General features: G+C 38.4%; 1 protein-coding gene across 1 annotated transcript; it reads right to left on the bottom strand.

The window, feature by feature from the left end:
• Positions 1 to 10,621: 10,621 nt before the first annotated feature.
• On the bottom strand, positions 10,622 to 13,789 carry LOC113298687 (probable pectate lyase 12). Its single transcript, XM_026547497.1, has 4 exons — positions 13,292 to 13,789; positions 12,269 to 13,208; positions 11,965 to 12,164; positions 10,622 to 11,030 (listed from the first exon to the last, which is right to left on the bottom strand). The coding sequence occupies exons 1-4, from the start codon at positions 13,432 to 13,434 to the stop codon at positions 10,784 to 10,786; spliced, it is 1,530 nt and encodes a 509-aa protein (XP_026403282.1). The 5' UTR covers positions 13,435 to 13,789; the 3' UTR covers positions 10,622 to 10,783.
• Positions 13,790 to 15,617: the final 1,828 nt, after the last annotated feature.

Consider the following 15,617-nt stretch of genomic DNA (forward strand, 5'->3'; position numbering starts at 1 on the left):
GAGGTGTGTTTTTCTTGGATATCCGTTTGGTAAAAAGGCATGGCAAGTATATGACTTGGATGAAAGAAAATTTCTTGTGTCAAGAGACGTCCAGTTTTGTGAGAATAGTTTCCCATATAAGAATGAAAAATCTGTGTTGCAGCAGCCAACAGTTTCGACTCGCAAGAGAGTGATCAGCCTGGTCATTCTATTGAGACCGAGGTGACTGGTGTATCAGCTGAGACTGATCAGTTGAATCCAGCGTTTGACTGGAGTGATGATGAAGACGTAACAGCGACAACAGGAGAAACTGTGGCAGTACCAGGCGTAACTGCGACAGCAGGAGACGTTGTAGGCATCCGGGTGTAACTGCGACAACAGGAGAAGGTGTAGCAGTTCAAGATGTGACTGTGACACAAGGAGAAGGTGTAGCAGTTCAAGATATGACTGCAACGGAAGAAGAACGTGTAGCAGTTCAAGAGAGATCTGCTGATTATGAGTCCGGGCAATGATGTTGCAGTAGAAGGTGATATGGGTAAAGGAAAGCGTACGAAAATTCCATCGAGTAGGCTTAAGGGATTTGTGACGCACACCACTCGAGAAAATAGTCCATCTCATCTTCATCATCACAATCATCCTCCTCAGGTACGCCGTATCCTTTGACATATTATGTTAGTTGTGATAAATTTTCTACACCGTATAAGAAATTTCTTGCAGCTATAACTGCGAGTTCTGCACCTCGCAATTTTAAAGAAGCAATGAAACATCCAGGATGGCGGAAAGCCATGGAAGAAGAAATACGAGCACTAGAAGAACAAGATACCTGGGTTTTGCAAGAATTGCCGGAGGGCAAGAGAGCACTAGGAAGTAAATGGATATATACAGAAGTATGATGAAAATGGGAATTTGGTTCGTTTAAAAGCAAGATTGGTGATCTTTGGAAATCATCAGGTGGAAGGCTTAGATTACAAAGAGACCTTTGCACCTGTAGCAAAAATGACAACAGTGCGCACTTTTCTAGCTGTTGCAGCTGTTAAAAATTGGGAAGTACATCAGATGGATGTGCACAATGCATTTCTACATGGAGATTTGGAGGAAGAGGTGTATATGAAAATACCACCTGGATTTGCGAGAGGTAATCCTAATATGGTATGTAGAATGAAGAAATCGTTGTATGGTTTGAAACAGGCTCCACGTTGTTGGTTTGCAAAACTATCAACAGCTTTGAAGAATTATGGTTTTCGGCAATCTTATTCAGACTATTCTCTCTTCACTATGATCAAAGGAAAGATGCAACTTAATGTTTTGGTGTATGTGGATGATTTGATTGTTGCAGGAGATAATATAGTGGAGCTAAATAAATTTAAAACATATTTGGGACAGTGTTTCAAGATGAAAGATTTGGGAAAATTAAAATATTTTCTGGGCTTGGAGATAGCTCGCAGTAAGCAAGGCATTTATGTTTGTCAACGGAAATATGCATTGGACATTATTATGGAGACGGGGTTATTAGGAGCAAAACCAGCAGAGTTTCCAATGGAAACTAATCATCGTCTAGCTTTGGCAACAGGGTCGTTGCTGAGTGATGCAGAAAGGTATCGACGACTGATTGGAAGATTGATTTATCTGGCTGTGACTAGACCAGATCTAGCTTATTCTGTGCATATTTTGTCACAGTTTATGCAGCATCCAAGATAAGAACATTGGGAAGCTGCACTTCGGGTAGTTAGATATTTGAAAAAGAATCCTGGGCAAGGAATTTTGTTGCGCTCTGATAGTAGTCTAAGTTTAAAAGGCTGGTGTGATTCATATTGGGCAAGCTGTCCTTTGACTAGACGATCGTTGACAGGGTGGTTTGTGCTTCTTGGAGATTCACCAGTATCTTGGAAGACCAAAAAGCAGTACACAGTTTCTCGGAGTTCAGCTGAAGCAGAATACAGATCTATGGCTGCAGCTACTTGTGAATTGAAGTGGTTGAAGCAATTACTAGGTGATTTGGGAGTTTGTCATACACAGGGAATGAGTCTTCTTTGTGATAGTCAGTCGGCATTGTATATTGCTCAGAATCCCGTTTTTCACGAAAGAACTAAACATATAGAAGTTGATTGTCATCTCATCAGGGATGCGATAGTAAAGAAAATTATTTCTCCCTCTTATACTCCTACGGGGTTGCAGTTGGCGGATATCTTCACCAAATCATTAGGCCGAGTTCAGTTTCAAGGTCTTTTGTCCAAGATGGGCATTTGTGACCTGCATGCTCCGTCTTGAGGGGGGGTATTAAGGAAAGTGTAATACTTTCCAAGACCGTAGTGGTCAGTCTATGGAAAGTATTGTCCATGTAAGTCACTAATGTGAGACTGATAAGGTAAGTGATATATTAGGAAAGGATTGTCCATGTAAGTCATGATTTTGATACTTATAAGGAAAGTCTCAAATCCGTGTCTTAGGAAAGTTTTGAGTCTTGTATAAATATCTATAGAACTACTATGAATGGGATTAAGAAAGGAATTTACCAAAGTTTTAACAAATCCTCATATAGAAAACTTGGAACCATCAACACTGAGTCTCTAGAGAATGTAATGAATCAAGAATCTTTTAAGATAAACAGTTATTACTTGATATAACCAAGTGCATTCAACACGATTATATGCTACACGCTTCACTCTTCGCACACAAATCACAACGTACATAAGGGTATCGCTTGGGGACTAGGGGACCAATGATTTTAAGAGGCTCTCATCTGTGACCCTAGATATTAAAGTTGTATCTCTCTCCAATATCGTGGAATTCGTTACGCCAACATCTTCTCTGAGTTTAGCAACCACAACTACATATGGATCCGAACTAAAGACATGAAAATACAAATCATAATTGTTTCGTTGCTATAACATATTTTATGTTTTTGTATTAAAGATGCATCCACCAAGGATCGTAGCAAGTGGAAAAAATATTCAAAGTCTCCCTATAATCCAGAAAACGAAATGAGACAAACTGAGGTTTGTGTTGGGTCAAAACGAGTATGTAACTTCTCCTCTACTCATACATGCCTCACACTTCTGCATGTTAACTTGACGAAAAGGGACTAATGGATAGAGAATTATACAATGCACCCTTAATGAAAAATCTTCATCCATGTCTCTGTTATGTCGTGTTAAAAGGGCTCAACAACCCAAGACGCAGTTTAAGATATTTGGTCGATACACTGAAATATGTTGTTGCTAAAATTATGTGGATTTTTACTGAGTTCGGATCTGCACACGCTTATCACCGACCAAATATGTACCAAGTCTGCATTTTTCTCTAATAAAATGGGGGTCTTATATCTCCGAGAGTTGGGTCAACCGCTACAATCGAAGGTCGGACGAAGTTTATACGGCCTCTGAAGTGATGTCGCACAAGACAGGGTTTCATATTACAAACTTAACCATAGGTTTTCACCTACCCACGTATGTTGCAGAACAAGCTGGGGTTTACCCATTCCTCGAGCTCCAACTCTCTTCCTTGAAGCTCTATAATATATAAATCGTTGCTTACTGGGGACTATGTCGCATGTTAGTTATTGGCTCGATTTAGGAAACACCTTACCTTATGAAAGACCAAACTGATTTCCTAAATAAGTTTGCAAGTTATTTTAGGAATCTGCTTTCTGTTAGGAATTAGTTCTCTATTTAGGACTTCTATTTCTAGGTATCTTCTAGACTATTCCCAGGCCTATAAATAAGAGTGATAACCCTTTGGTTATTGCATTCAAGTCTGAATTGTTAGAGGTGTATGAAGAAATAGTTTGTCTATTCTTTAAGTATTCAATAAGAATTTTATTTGCTGCAGTGAAGTAGGCACATTTCCGAACCACTATAATTCTTTGTGTTCTTGTTTAAATTCCTCGTAGTTTTTTGTTTTCTGTGTGCAGATCTTGGGGTGTTTAGGAAGTAGCTAATCTTAAGCACAACAAACTGGTATTAGAGCCAGTTCTAGGGTTTCGTCTAGAATTAGCTTGTTTGAAGTCAGAAACAGAGTTTGAAGGTGAAGATGTCGAAATTAACCGATGTCGAATGCAAAGTTTGAAGTATATAAATTTGACGGTAAGAACAATTTTACCATGTGACAATGTGAAGTTCGTGATGCTTTGAGTCAGCAAGACCTAGAGAAATGCTCTATTATAAGTAAAACCTGTTGCACCAGAGATGACGGACGATGAATGGACAAAGATGAATCGTCAGGCTTGTAGCACAATCCGTTTGTGCCTTACGAAGGAGATAAAGTACGACGTGATGAATGAGGATGTAGCTTTCAAGTTGTGGAAGAGTCTGGAAGAAAAGTATGTAGTGAAAAGTGTTACAAACCGAATCATGATGCAGAGAAGACTTTTCAGATTCAACAAAAAAACAGGAACCTTTATGGTCGAACACCTCGCTGAGTACAACAGATTAATTGCTGATGCACTTAATATCGATGTGAAAATCGATGATAAAACCAAGACTTGTTGTTTTTTAGCATCTCTACCTTCATTGATAGTTTGCCGAATAAGATAGAGTACAAAACACTCAAGTTTGATGATATAACTGCTGCTCTTATAAGTCATGATATTAGGCAAAGGGATAAAGATTTGAACAGGGAAACGACTATTGAAGCCTTGACAGTCAGAGGGGAAGTTTGACAAGAAGAATTCAGGTAAATCAAGGTCCAAAGGAAAGGCCAAATCAAAAATCCCAGCATATGATGAACATTCCTTTTGTCATCATAGTGGACAATGGAATAAGGATTGTCCTAAAGCAAAGAACAAGGACAAGAAGAATAACTTAGACGCAAACATTGCTGAAATCAAGTCTGGTGCTATTGGAGATGATGAACGTGACAAGTTCTCTATTATTGTTCATGATTCTGCATTAGTTGCAGATACAACTGAGTGGATTATAGATTGCGCGGCTTCCTACCATATGTGCCATAGGAAGGACTAGTTCGTTAAGTTTGATGGACCAAGGGCACTTATGGGTAACAATAATACATGTAAAGTTGAAGGGATTGGGAAGATTCGTTTGAAGATGAATTATGGCGTCGTTCAAGAACTTGAAGATGTTCATTATGTACCGGAATTAAAGAAAAATTTAATCTCAGTAGGCGAACTTGACTCCCGAGGATTCGAGATGACATTGAAAGGTGGAGTTTTGAAGGTATATCCCAATGGGCTAGTTGTTATGAAATATTTGAAACATGGAAACTTGTATTTTCTGCAAGGAAACACAAGTGTGGGGGGAGGAATTGCAGCAGCATCGGATAGTGTTGAGTCGGAAACTACCAAACTATGGCATATGCGTTTAGGGCATAACGGAGAAAAGTCTTTGCAAAAGCTGACTTCACAAGGCTTGTTGAATGGCACAAAATCATGCGGAAAGTTGGGATTTTGTGAACATTGTGTGAAATGGAAGAGAACTAGAACGAAGTTTATGACTGGTAAAAGCACCACCAAGGGAATTCTAGACTATGTTCACACAGATGTATGGGGACCTTCAAGGACTGCATCCTTGAGAGGCAGAAGATATTTTGTCTCCTTTATAGATGACTTCACCATAAGAGCATGGGTGTACACCATGAATAGAAAGGATGAAGTTTTGGGTATTTTTGAAGTGGAAGAAGAAGATCGAGATGAATACCGACAGGAAAGTGAAGGCCTTAAGATCAGACAATGGTGGTGTGTACAAGTCTGGTCCGTTCCTGCGAATCTGTGAAGATGAAGGCATTGAGCGTCATTTCACAGTAAGGGAGACTCCACAATAGAACGGGGTGGTGGAGCGCATGAATCGTAGATTACTGGAGAAAGTACGATGTATGTTGTCTAATGCTAGATTAGGCAAACAGTTTTGGATTGCAGCTGTGGAATATGCGTGTCACCTAGTGAGTCGGTTGCCAACAACGGCACTAGAAAGTAAAACTCTGATGGAAGTATGGTATGGTAAACTAGTTTCATATTACAATATGTTACATGTATTTGGTTGTCCCGCTTATTACCATGTGAGGGAAGGAAAACTTGATCCTAGATCCAAGAAAGCCATTTTCGTTGGTTTCCAATCAGGGGTAAAAGGATACAAGTTATGGTGCCCCGAATCGAAGAAGGTAGTGATAAGTAAGGACGTTACCTTTCATGAAACTGCAATGTGGAAGAATGAATCATCTGAAATAGAAGTAGAAATTCGCTAAATGGCGGTGTTTGAACCAAATGAGAAACCAGCCAAGTATGTCCACATAAACGAGAATTCAGAAGATGAAGGTTCTGACAGAGATTTAGAATTGGGAACAACTGATGGTTCAGCCCAAGAACCAGAACAATAGGTACAAGTAGAAGCAACACAATCTGATGTACCAGAAGAAGCTACATATTATGATAGTATTGCTCATAGAAAAAAACGAAGAAATACTCGCCAACCAGAACGGTTTACGGATATAGTTGCATATGCATTACCGATTGTAGAAGAAGAAATTCCTTCCACTTATAAACAAGTTGTCAAGACATTTGAAAAGGTGGAGTGGGAGAAATCCATGAGTGAAGAGATGAATTCTCTTGACAAGAATGCAACTTGGGAGTTGTTGGAGCTACCTAAAGGAGAAAAAACAATTGGATGCAAGTGGGTATACACAAAGAAGGAAGGATCTCCAATTACAAGCAACGTAAGATACAAAGAAAGGTTGGTAGTTAAGGGCTACGCGCAAATGGAAGGGATTGACTATAACGAAGTGTTTTCTCCAACGGTAAAGCATACTTCCATTAGAATTTTACTTTCTTTAGATCTCGAGCTTGTACAACTCGATGTGAAAACTTCTTTCTTACACGGTGACTTGGAGGAAACAATTTATATGAAGCAACCTGAGGGGTTTGAAGTAGCAGGTAAAAAAGATTGGGTATGTAACTTGAAGAGATCGTTGTATGGCTTGAAGCAGTCTCCAAGGCAGTGATACAAACGATTCGACAAGTTTATAAAGACACAAAATTACACAAGCAACAACTATGACTGTTGTGTGTACTTCGAACATCTCCAAGATGAATCCTTTATCTACTTACTTTTATACGTAGATGACATGCTTATTTCGTATAAGAGCGAGGTGGAGATTCAACGATTGAAAAATCAGTTGAGTAGTAAATTTGAGATGAAATATCTCGGTGAAGCAAGGAAAATTTTGGGCATGGAAATCGAGAGAGATAGAAAATATGGCACTATTAGTCTTTCTCAAAAGTCTTATTTGAAAAAGATATTGAAGCGGTTTGGTTTAGATGACAAGTCTAAACCGGTAACACAACCTCTAGCTCGACACTTTAAATTGAATGTTGAACAGTCACCAAAAACAGTGGAGGAGCAGAGGTTAATGGCTGAAATACCATATGCAAGTGTTTTTGGAATCCTTATGTATGCTATGATATGCACTAGGCCTGATATTTCACAAGTTGTTAGTATGGTTAGTAGATATATGCATAATCCAGGGAAGGAACACTAGCAGGCTGTGAATATTGTGATTAAAGGTACCTTAAATGAGAGAACTGGTTGCAAAGTAGTCGGATATTGTGATTCCGATTACGCTGGTGATTTGGACAAGTTTCGGTCCACTACTAGGTATGTGTTTATCACTACAAGTGGACCGATAAGTTGGAGGTCAACCTTACAACCTACGATAGCGTTATCGACAACTGAAGCTGAATATATGGCCGCTACAGAAGGTATAAGGGAAGTTGTTTGGATGAAAGGTTTGTTTGAGGAGTTGGGGATTCAGCAAGAGCAAGTAAGAGTTTATTTTGACAGTCAAAGTGCGATACACCTAGCTAAGAACCAAGTTTATCACGCTCGAACAAAGCACATTAATGTACGATATCACAAGGTACGGGAACTTGTTGAAGAAGGTGAAATTCTGCTGGAAAAGATTGGAACCTCCAACAATCCAGCAGATATGCTCACCAAGGTGGTGTCAGGTGAAATTTTTTGACATTGTCTAAACTTGATCAGCGTTGTGCATATTTGAAGATACCTTAGGGTGTAGTGGTGTTGTCAAGCACATGTGAAGCCCAAAAAGGGAGTGAAGCATCTTTATGGTGATTGAAGAAGTGAAGCATCTTCGGATGAGTGAAAACAACAAAAGTTGGAAGGAAATGGAATGTCAGATTTCATGCCAAGGTGGAGAAATCAGAGAATAGTGAAGTTGTCCTTGAAATATTGCCAAGGTGGAGAAGTGTTAGTTATTGGCTCGATTTAGGAAACACCTTACCTTAGGAAAGACCAAACTGATTTCCTAAATCAGTTTGCAAGTTATTTTAGGAATATGATTTCTATTAAGAAATAGTTCTCTATTCAGAACTTATATATATAAGTATCTTCTAGACTATTCCTATGCCTATAAATAGGAGTGATAACTCTTTGGTTATTGTATCCAAGTCTGAATTGTTAGAGGTGTGTGAAGAAATAGTTTGTCTATTCTCTAAGTATTCAATAAGAAGTTTATTTGCTGCAGTGGAGTAGGCACATTGCCGAACCACTATAATTCTTTGTGTTCTTGTTTAAATTCCGCGTAGTTTTTTGTTTTCTGTGGAAAGATCTTGGGGTGTTTAGGAAGTAGTTAATCTTAAGCACAACATCACAATCATCCATAGCCTAGCTCATGTATATTGGGAGGGATAGTCGTCTCTACATCAATATATGTCTTTATTTCCATATGGCTTTGTAAACAAGATAAGGACTTAGACGAAGTATGCTAAAGAAAAAGTGAGGAAACAAGGTGTATATATAGGGTTTGTGATTAGGGTTTGCTTATGTTGATGTATTTCAGGCCGCATGATAAAAATACAAGGTTACCCCATTCTATTCTCACCCTTAAGAAACCAAACTCACCCTTTACGGAGTTCATGTAGATTCATTCAAGCTTATCTCTCAGAAAATCAACAAGATGGCGAAAAACGTAAAATTGAGACTTGGGATGGGTGTACACCCTAAGAAGGCTAAGTCGTGGTCTTTGTTGAAACAAAGAGGGTTAATGAGGTCTAAGAGTCTCAACGTATCAAGAGTTCAAACGAAACAACGACTCCTTTCAAAAAAAAAAGACAGCCGCACGTTCCAGCGCGAAGACCTGACAACTGGCAACAATATGTAAGGAATTCGAGGGTACTCACTGAAGCAAATATGTTCCATATATCTCTACTACAATATATCAAAAGGGTGCCTCAAACGTTCAAACGGTCTAGAATACGACCCCAACCCCAAAATTAGTGCAATCTGAAAAACTCGTGAAATTTTATACCGAATTTATGAATTCAAAAGTATACACGGGTTAGACTGACTTAACGAACTCGAAATTGAGTCATTCTTTTTGCATTAGAAATCTTATCCTCTTATCTTTCAAAGTTAGGGTTGCGGACTCCAAACGGAGTCCTATGAAGAATCTACGGCCATTCTCCCTAAGTATCTTAGTTCTGAAGTTTTCTGATCTTAACAAGTAAAATTCACGCCAAACACGACCACTTCTACTTATTAAAGCGACCGAAGAAGTATAGATTGGCAAAACTTACCAAAAAATATTGCAATATGGAGTTGTTGAACTGTGGTGAATGTTAGATTTATGACTGTGAATCTGAATATCTTTAAGATATCCTTCTGGACAGATGAAGCCATCTATTTACAGTTATAGTGAATACACATTGATTTCTCGTAATTTGTGGAAGTTGAGGGAGAAGTGATGATCATGGAGGTTGTGGTGAAGTCGTGTCCTCTCTGTCAGGAAGGCTGTATGACCACTACTCCCTCATCCTCTCAACTGCTCTTAACCATTCAGCTACTTATTACCTTCTCGTCATGGATGAGTTGCCACAAAGCATGTTGTTGTAAACTGCCATACTAATGCTCCTATGAGATAATCTTTTCTTTTTTCCTTTTTCATTACTTCAAATAATTATGTCTTGGGAATAATCTTTTTTGTCGCTGGACCTGAAAACTTGGACATGAGCCTAAATTCCCCTTAAAATTCCTATCAGTGCGCCGTCACCCTCCCCATCGGCATCCATGAACCTTAATTGGACTTGGACTGAAGATTTGGGTTTAGGTACTTGCCGGAACAAACTATGCAGTGTAATAAACTTATTCATGATGGTTGCTAAACAGCTAGAGGAGAGAAAAATATTGGTGGAAGTGGGTACGGTAGTGACAATTTTCAACCGTTAAAATCAGAAAAAGCTAAATCAGACGTAAACATTGACAGAGAAACAAGATTTGGGTAAAATCGAGAGAGAGAGAGAGAGACAGCTGATGGGAGGGGAGATAGGATTGGCAATTTTGTGTAAGCAAAGTGTGAAACCGAATTGGCAAAAACAAACCCATGTTCTCTCTATACCCAGATCATACAAATTATCACTAAAACAAGAGCAAGAGTTAACCATCTTCCCAGACACTAACATAAGGCTGGAAAGAGATCTTGATGACAGAAAAATGAGAAAAAGATATGAAAGAGGCCCTTTTGACACTGACAGGGGATCTAAATCCAGCTCAACCACACACATCCATCTACTACTATTACCGGCTCCTCTCAACGGCTATAGTCGGAGAGTACCAAAACGAACCCTAAAAAATGTTTTTCTATTTGCAGTTTGGGCCCACTGCATGTGTATGTACATGACTTCCAAAAGGTCAATAATATATTAATATATGCTCAATGATTCTAAAACTATCATGCTTGCTTAGACAAAAGGATTAAATTTGTTTAACCCTCGAAGACAAAGAAAAACTTGATATGATCTACTCTCCTTTTTCTTTTGGATTTTTGTTTCAATAATATACTGCTATAGTTGTAATAGTAACCAAAAACCAAGTCGCCTAGTGGTAGACAAAATTATCAAAAGGAAAGAAGACATTATTATCATTAAAACCGTCATTAGCGGAGGAGATGAAGAGGGAGCTGCGCCAATTCCAGCTCCAAAGATCATCCCGAAGAATCCACTTGCTCCATTGTTCCCACCGCCGCCGCCACCACCACCACCGCCATAATATCCGCCCCCACCATCACTAGGTCCATTATCCCCATTCTCTCTATTTACACACACAAGACAAATTTACAGATTAATAATAAATTAAAGTATCCAGTTCAAGAAAAACATAATGAAAGTGTCCAGAGTTTTCAAAAGTAGAACTACACACTCTATCCATACGCATAGCTATGATTGTCTATTGTCAAAAGTAAAATGATCATCAGAGACTTTTATAATTAGCATCTTAAAATAACTAAAGATCTTAAACTCCTATGAGGTAATCTATCATTTCAAACAAAACAGTAAAAAGTCCTATATAGCTCTGACTATTCAGACCTGTATATATCCAGTGGTTGTAGGACAATGATGGTGGATTTAAGAGCTGTCCCCACCATTCTATTTGCTGGAACGCAGCTTGCAAGAGAATAAAGCAACTCACATTCCCATGCCCAAAAAAAAAAACTTCTCTTTTCCCATAACACCCCCACCACCATCCAAACAAAAACTACAGCCTCAACCGCGTATGGGGTCTGCCAACAAAATATCTATATTTTAATGGGATGAAATTATAAATCTAGGGAGTTTTGTTGGAACTTGGAAGTGTAATCGAGGACTGAGGTTCCAGATTACAGTTTTGAACGACATAAACATTATAGGGTGTGAGCCCCATTGGAAACTATAAAGACCAGGTCAAATCCTAGTGGGGACAGATTCTCAAGACAAAGCAGGCACCGTTTTGTTTTCTCACATTAAAATAACAGAAGAAAATATCTAGCATAAATAAACTACTGATAATGTTTTCTCTATAATCGTCCATCCAAACATATTCTTTATGTATATCACCAACCGTTAGATTGCATATCCGGCGCTGCACGTTGTAGTCTTTGTATTCTAGAATATGAGTTCATTGCCACTACGCATGCAGTGTTTTTAGAATCTAAGAAGCAGATGAGGTAGTGGTTGAAACAGAAACGAAGATGATCAGAGAAGAATACCTGTTGCCACCAAGTACGCCTGCATTCATGGTTAATTGTTCAATGAGAGCAGATGATTTAGGTTCAACGCTAGATGCTTTTGCATAACTGCGGCCAGCTCCACCTCCTGATGGTATAAAGAATGCCCCATTCACCATTATATCTCCTTCCGATCTCCAATCCCAGTCTGCCCATTCCCCTGTATCCACCCTCTTAGTCACCTACATTAACAATTTATCAACATGGAAATTTAGCACCACTTCATGGCCAGGGAAACAATAACAACTTGAATGATATGGAATGACATAATATAATAATATAGTACCTCTTTGGCATTAGGATTAGCAGGAGCTATGTAACGATTCCCCTGACTATTGATTGTCGGTTTGGCGCTACCGCCAATGGCATACATTTCCCATTGCGTAAAATCATTATTAACAACATGAATGTAACCACGTCTACATCGAGGCATTCGTTGAACTAAATCTTCACCGAAATGATTAAAAGCTATAGTTACTTGCATTCCTGAATCAGGCGTATAATCATCTTGATGACCTAGTAACATAACTTCATTATGATGTGAGAAATAGTTGTTCGAAATTGTAATCCCAGTTGAGCCCATTATAGCATCAATTAAACCATCTTTGCAGTGAGACAATGAACAATGATCAATCCAAATTTTCCTAGCTCCAAATATAGATATACCATCCCCATCAGATTTAGTTCTTCGGCCGTAATGATCCGGACTGGAACGTACATTACCAGGGGATGAAGGATAACAATGGTGAATATGAATGTTATGAATGATAATGTTACTGACATACTGCAATGTAATACAACCAGCACCAACAATGTGTACATTTGCACCGCGACCATCCAGTGTTTTAAAACTGTTAATTATAAGCTCATCTTTAAGTTTAATTTGCATAGGACCTGAGAAGATAATCCAAAGTGGTTCTGTCTGGATAACTCCATATCTTAATGTACCTGGTTTAGGGTTAATAAGATCACTATCTGATGAATCTGTAACTATATAGATCTGACCTCCTTTTCCACCTAATGAGTCTTTACCAAACCCTAGACCACAATCTGCTAATCTCTGTCTATTTGCTTGCCAGTTTGTATCACATCTCCAACAATCATCAATTGGGTTACCTGTCAAACATGACGAAGACGAGGATGATGATGATGATGATGATGATGATGACTGACCCTTGTCATAAACCCCCAACATTTGCCTCCTATGAACTGACACATTAACTTTCCTGCAAAACATAGTGAAAACCCAGATTAGAAAATGTGAAATTCGGGCGAAAAAAATGAAAACCCAAGATGATAATTCTTTTACCTTTGAAGTTCTTGAACAACTGATTCAGGGTAAGGATGTTGATGTGGAAGTGAAAGATTGAAGCGGGTAGAACCTAGAGTGTGGGTAAATAGAGTAAGGAGAAGTGAAGTACAGAGAATGTAGTTGCTAGTGATGAACAACATGGTGAAGGGGTTTTGAGTTAATGTGAGTTGTGAAGTTGTGATTTGTAGTAGTACTGGAAGTAGTAGTGTTCAACTTCACTCTATAAAACCCTGAGCTTAGCAGTGTTCTTGGATGGGTGTAATTAATAAGAAAATTAACATGCTGTTGCATTTAACAAAGAAATAATAATAATGTGTTACTTTTTGGTTGGGGCTTTTGGTTATTCCAAGGAGAAGAAAGATAAAAGACTGGATGTTTGATAATTATGGAGACAAACACAGAGATGAGAGTGGAGATTTGGAGAAGACGAAGAAGAAGAAGAGTTTTCTTTTTCTCTCTTTCTTTTTCTCTCTCTCTTCTCTGTTACTGAAACTAGCTAATTTAGCTGTAAATACGTCCTTAAATTTTGCTAGACAAAAGTAACAAGGTGAGTACAAAAGGTCAAAAGTAAAGAAAACAAGTGGGGGAATCCTAGAGCCTAATTTATGGCTCCTCCCAATCAATTCCTAATCCCTTTTCACGTAGGCTTGGGATCAATGGAAGAGCCTAGCCACGGTAATAATTCTCTGTTTTCGTTGTGGGGAGACGACGGTTAGCCGTTCCACATAAAACGGGCGACCATTACCGTTTCTGGTGAAATGGTATATTTGTTTCATTAGCTTATACCATGGAAGTGCCCGAATTCCCACGACTGCTAACAGGATACCCTAAGGTAAATGTTGTTTTGTCTAATTTGTATTTTGGTACACTCTCAAACAAACCGGTCCCCCTATTAACAATCTTGTGAATTCCCGCAATTGTCTAGAATTGATAGAGATGATCATATATCCGGTAAAAAAGCACCAAAAATGAAGACGAGGACTAGTTGACGAAAGATGAATGATTACTAAGAAATTGTTGCTCAGAGAGATTGATCGGCATGTCATGTACTATAGAATTGTGAATTTTCCTAAATGTTTTCATTTAAATTTAAGAATTCAGATGTGTGATTAACAGGTGCTCTTATACCTATAAGGTGTAATACCAATAAAATTTTTCATTTCCGAGGTTCGGATGTTGACGAGAATTCCAATATGGAAAGATGAGCCCATAAATTTTAATCGGAGGTTATCGAAAAGTATTTGTCAAAGTTTTGATGTTTTGTACTACAGTGGTGTAATTGTCAACTTACAACGTCTAGCCGCGATTCCCAAGATAAATCCCAAGATCCCCAAGATAAAGTAGCTCAAGTAACTTACGATAGTCATTCCTAGGTTGTAGTTATCTCTCACCTTGCATCTTATATAAACAGTAGGAAAGGAATGGACAACTATGACAACTGGGAGAAATCGACGATAATTTTTCTTCTTCAGGTTATTGGTCAAGTACTGTTAGGAAACACTTCATATAACGTTTCAAAATTCCTGGTAGATTCTAATGGTTTGGACAACTTTTGCAGATATGATTAGGGATCTCTTTGCTACAGGAGGTTATTATACTACTTGGACATGGTTAGTAGTGGGTTAGACATCAATATGAAAGTGATGTGGATGATATTAGAGTATTGGTTCTCTATTTGTTGTCGTATTTCTCAATAATTATTGAAGAAGTGAACATCTAAAAAGGAGGATTTTCACCCGAAAATAAATATTTTTAAATCAGGGTATAAACAGGGTACGCCCAAATAGATGCTGGAAAACATTCTGCAAACAAAACTAAGTGACAAATTGATTTGAGGGTGTCACTTGGATCTTTAGTTTGGCAATCATGGTTGCTTGATGCACTATGATGATGATGATGATGTTATTATAGAAAGACAGGTTAGCAAAAAAAAAGAGTATATTTTCCAGGACAATCGAGAAGTAAGAAGACCAACAGTTCATGAACTTAGCTTTGTTTGTAAGCTACCAAGGTTGTTCATCAATATAAATAAAGAACTCCTTGCACATTAAAAACTTAATCTCGACACTTCTATGTCCTAGTTGTAGGCTAGAGTCGTCCTTTTAAAACCTAGGTTTCCTCGGGGAAACATAATTAGGTTACGGATTTGAAAGACTTCACTAAGGGATTCGTGAAGCCCGATCAGATAATCTTTTATATGGTAGTTCTTGTTATCCGGATCTTGTTCTTATTAATCTTCTAAGTTCCCGAAACTTTAGATCAGGAACTTGATTTATAAAAATCACAAAGTGAAATGACGAGGGTACCAAGTACACCACAAGGC

Source organism: Papaver somniferum, chromosome 7 (assembly GCF_003573695.1).
Source record: "Papaver somniferum cultivar HN1 chromosome 7, ASM357369v1, whole genome shotgun sequence".
NCBI lineage: Eukaryota > Viridiplantae > Streptophyta > Magnoliopsida > Ranunculales > Papaveraceae > Papaver > Papaver somniferum.

What these genes read in the sequence shown, in the direction of transcription:
- LOC113298687 (XM_026547497.1), bottom strand. Translation starts at nt 13,434, where the DNA reads ATGTTGTTCATCACTAGCAACTACATTCTCTGTACTTCACTTCTCCTT. An exon ending in CTAATCCTAATGCCAAAGAG is followed by an intron (nt 12,165 to 12,268) that starts GTACTATATTAT and finishes TTGTTAATGTAG; the next exon opens with GTGACTAAGAGGGTGGATAC. An exon ending in GGCGTACTTGGTGGCAACAG is followed by an intron (nt 11,031 to 11,964) that starts GTATTCTTCTCT and finishes GTGTGTAAATAG; the next exon opens with AGAGAATGGGGATAATGGAC.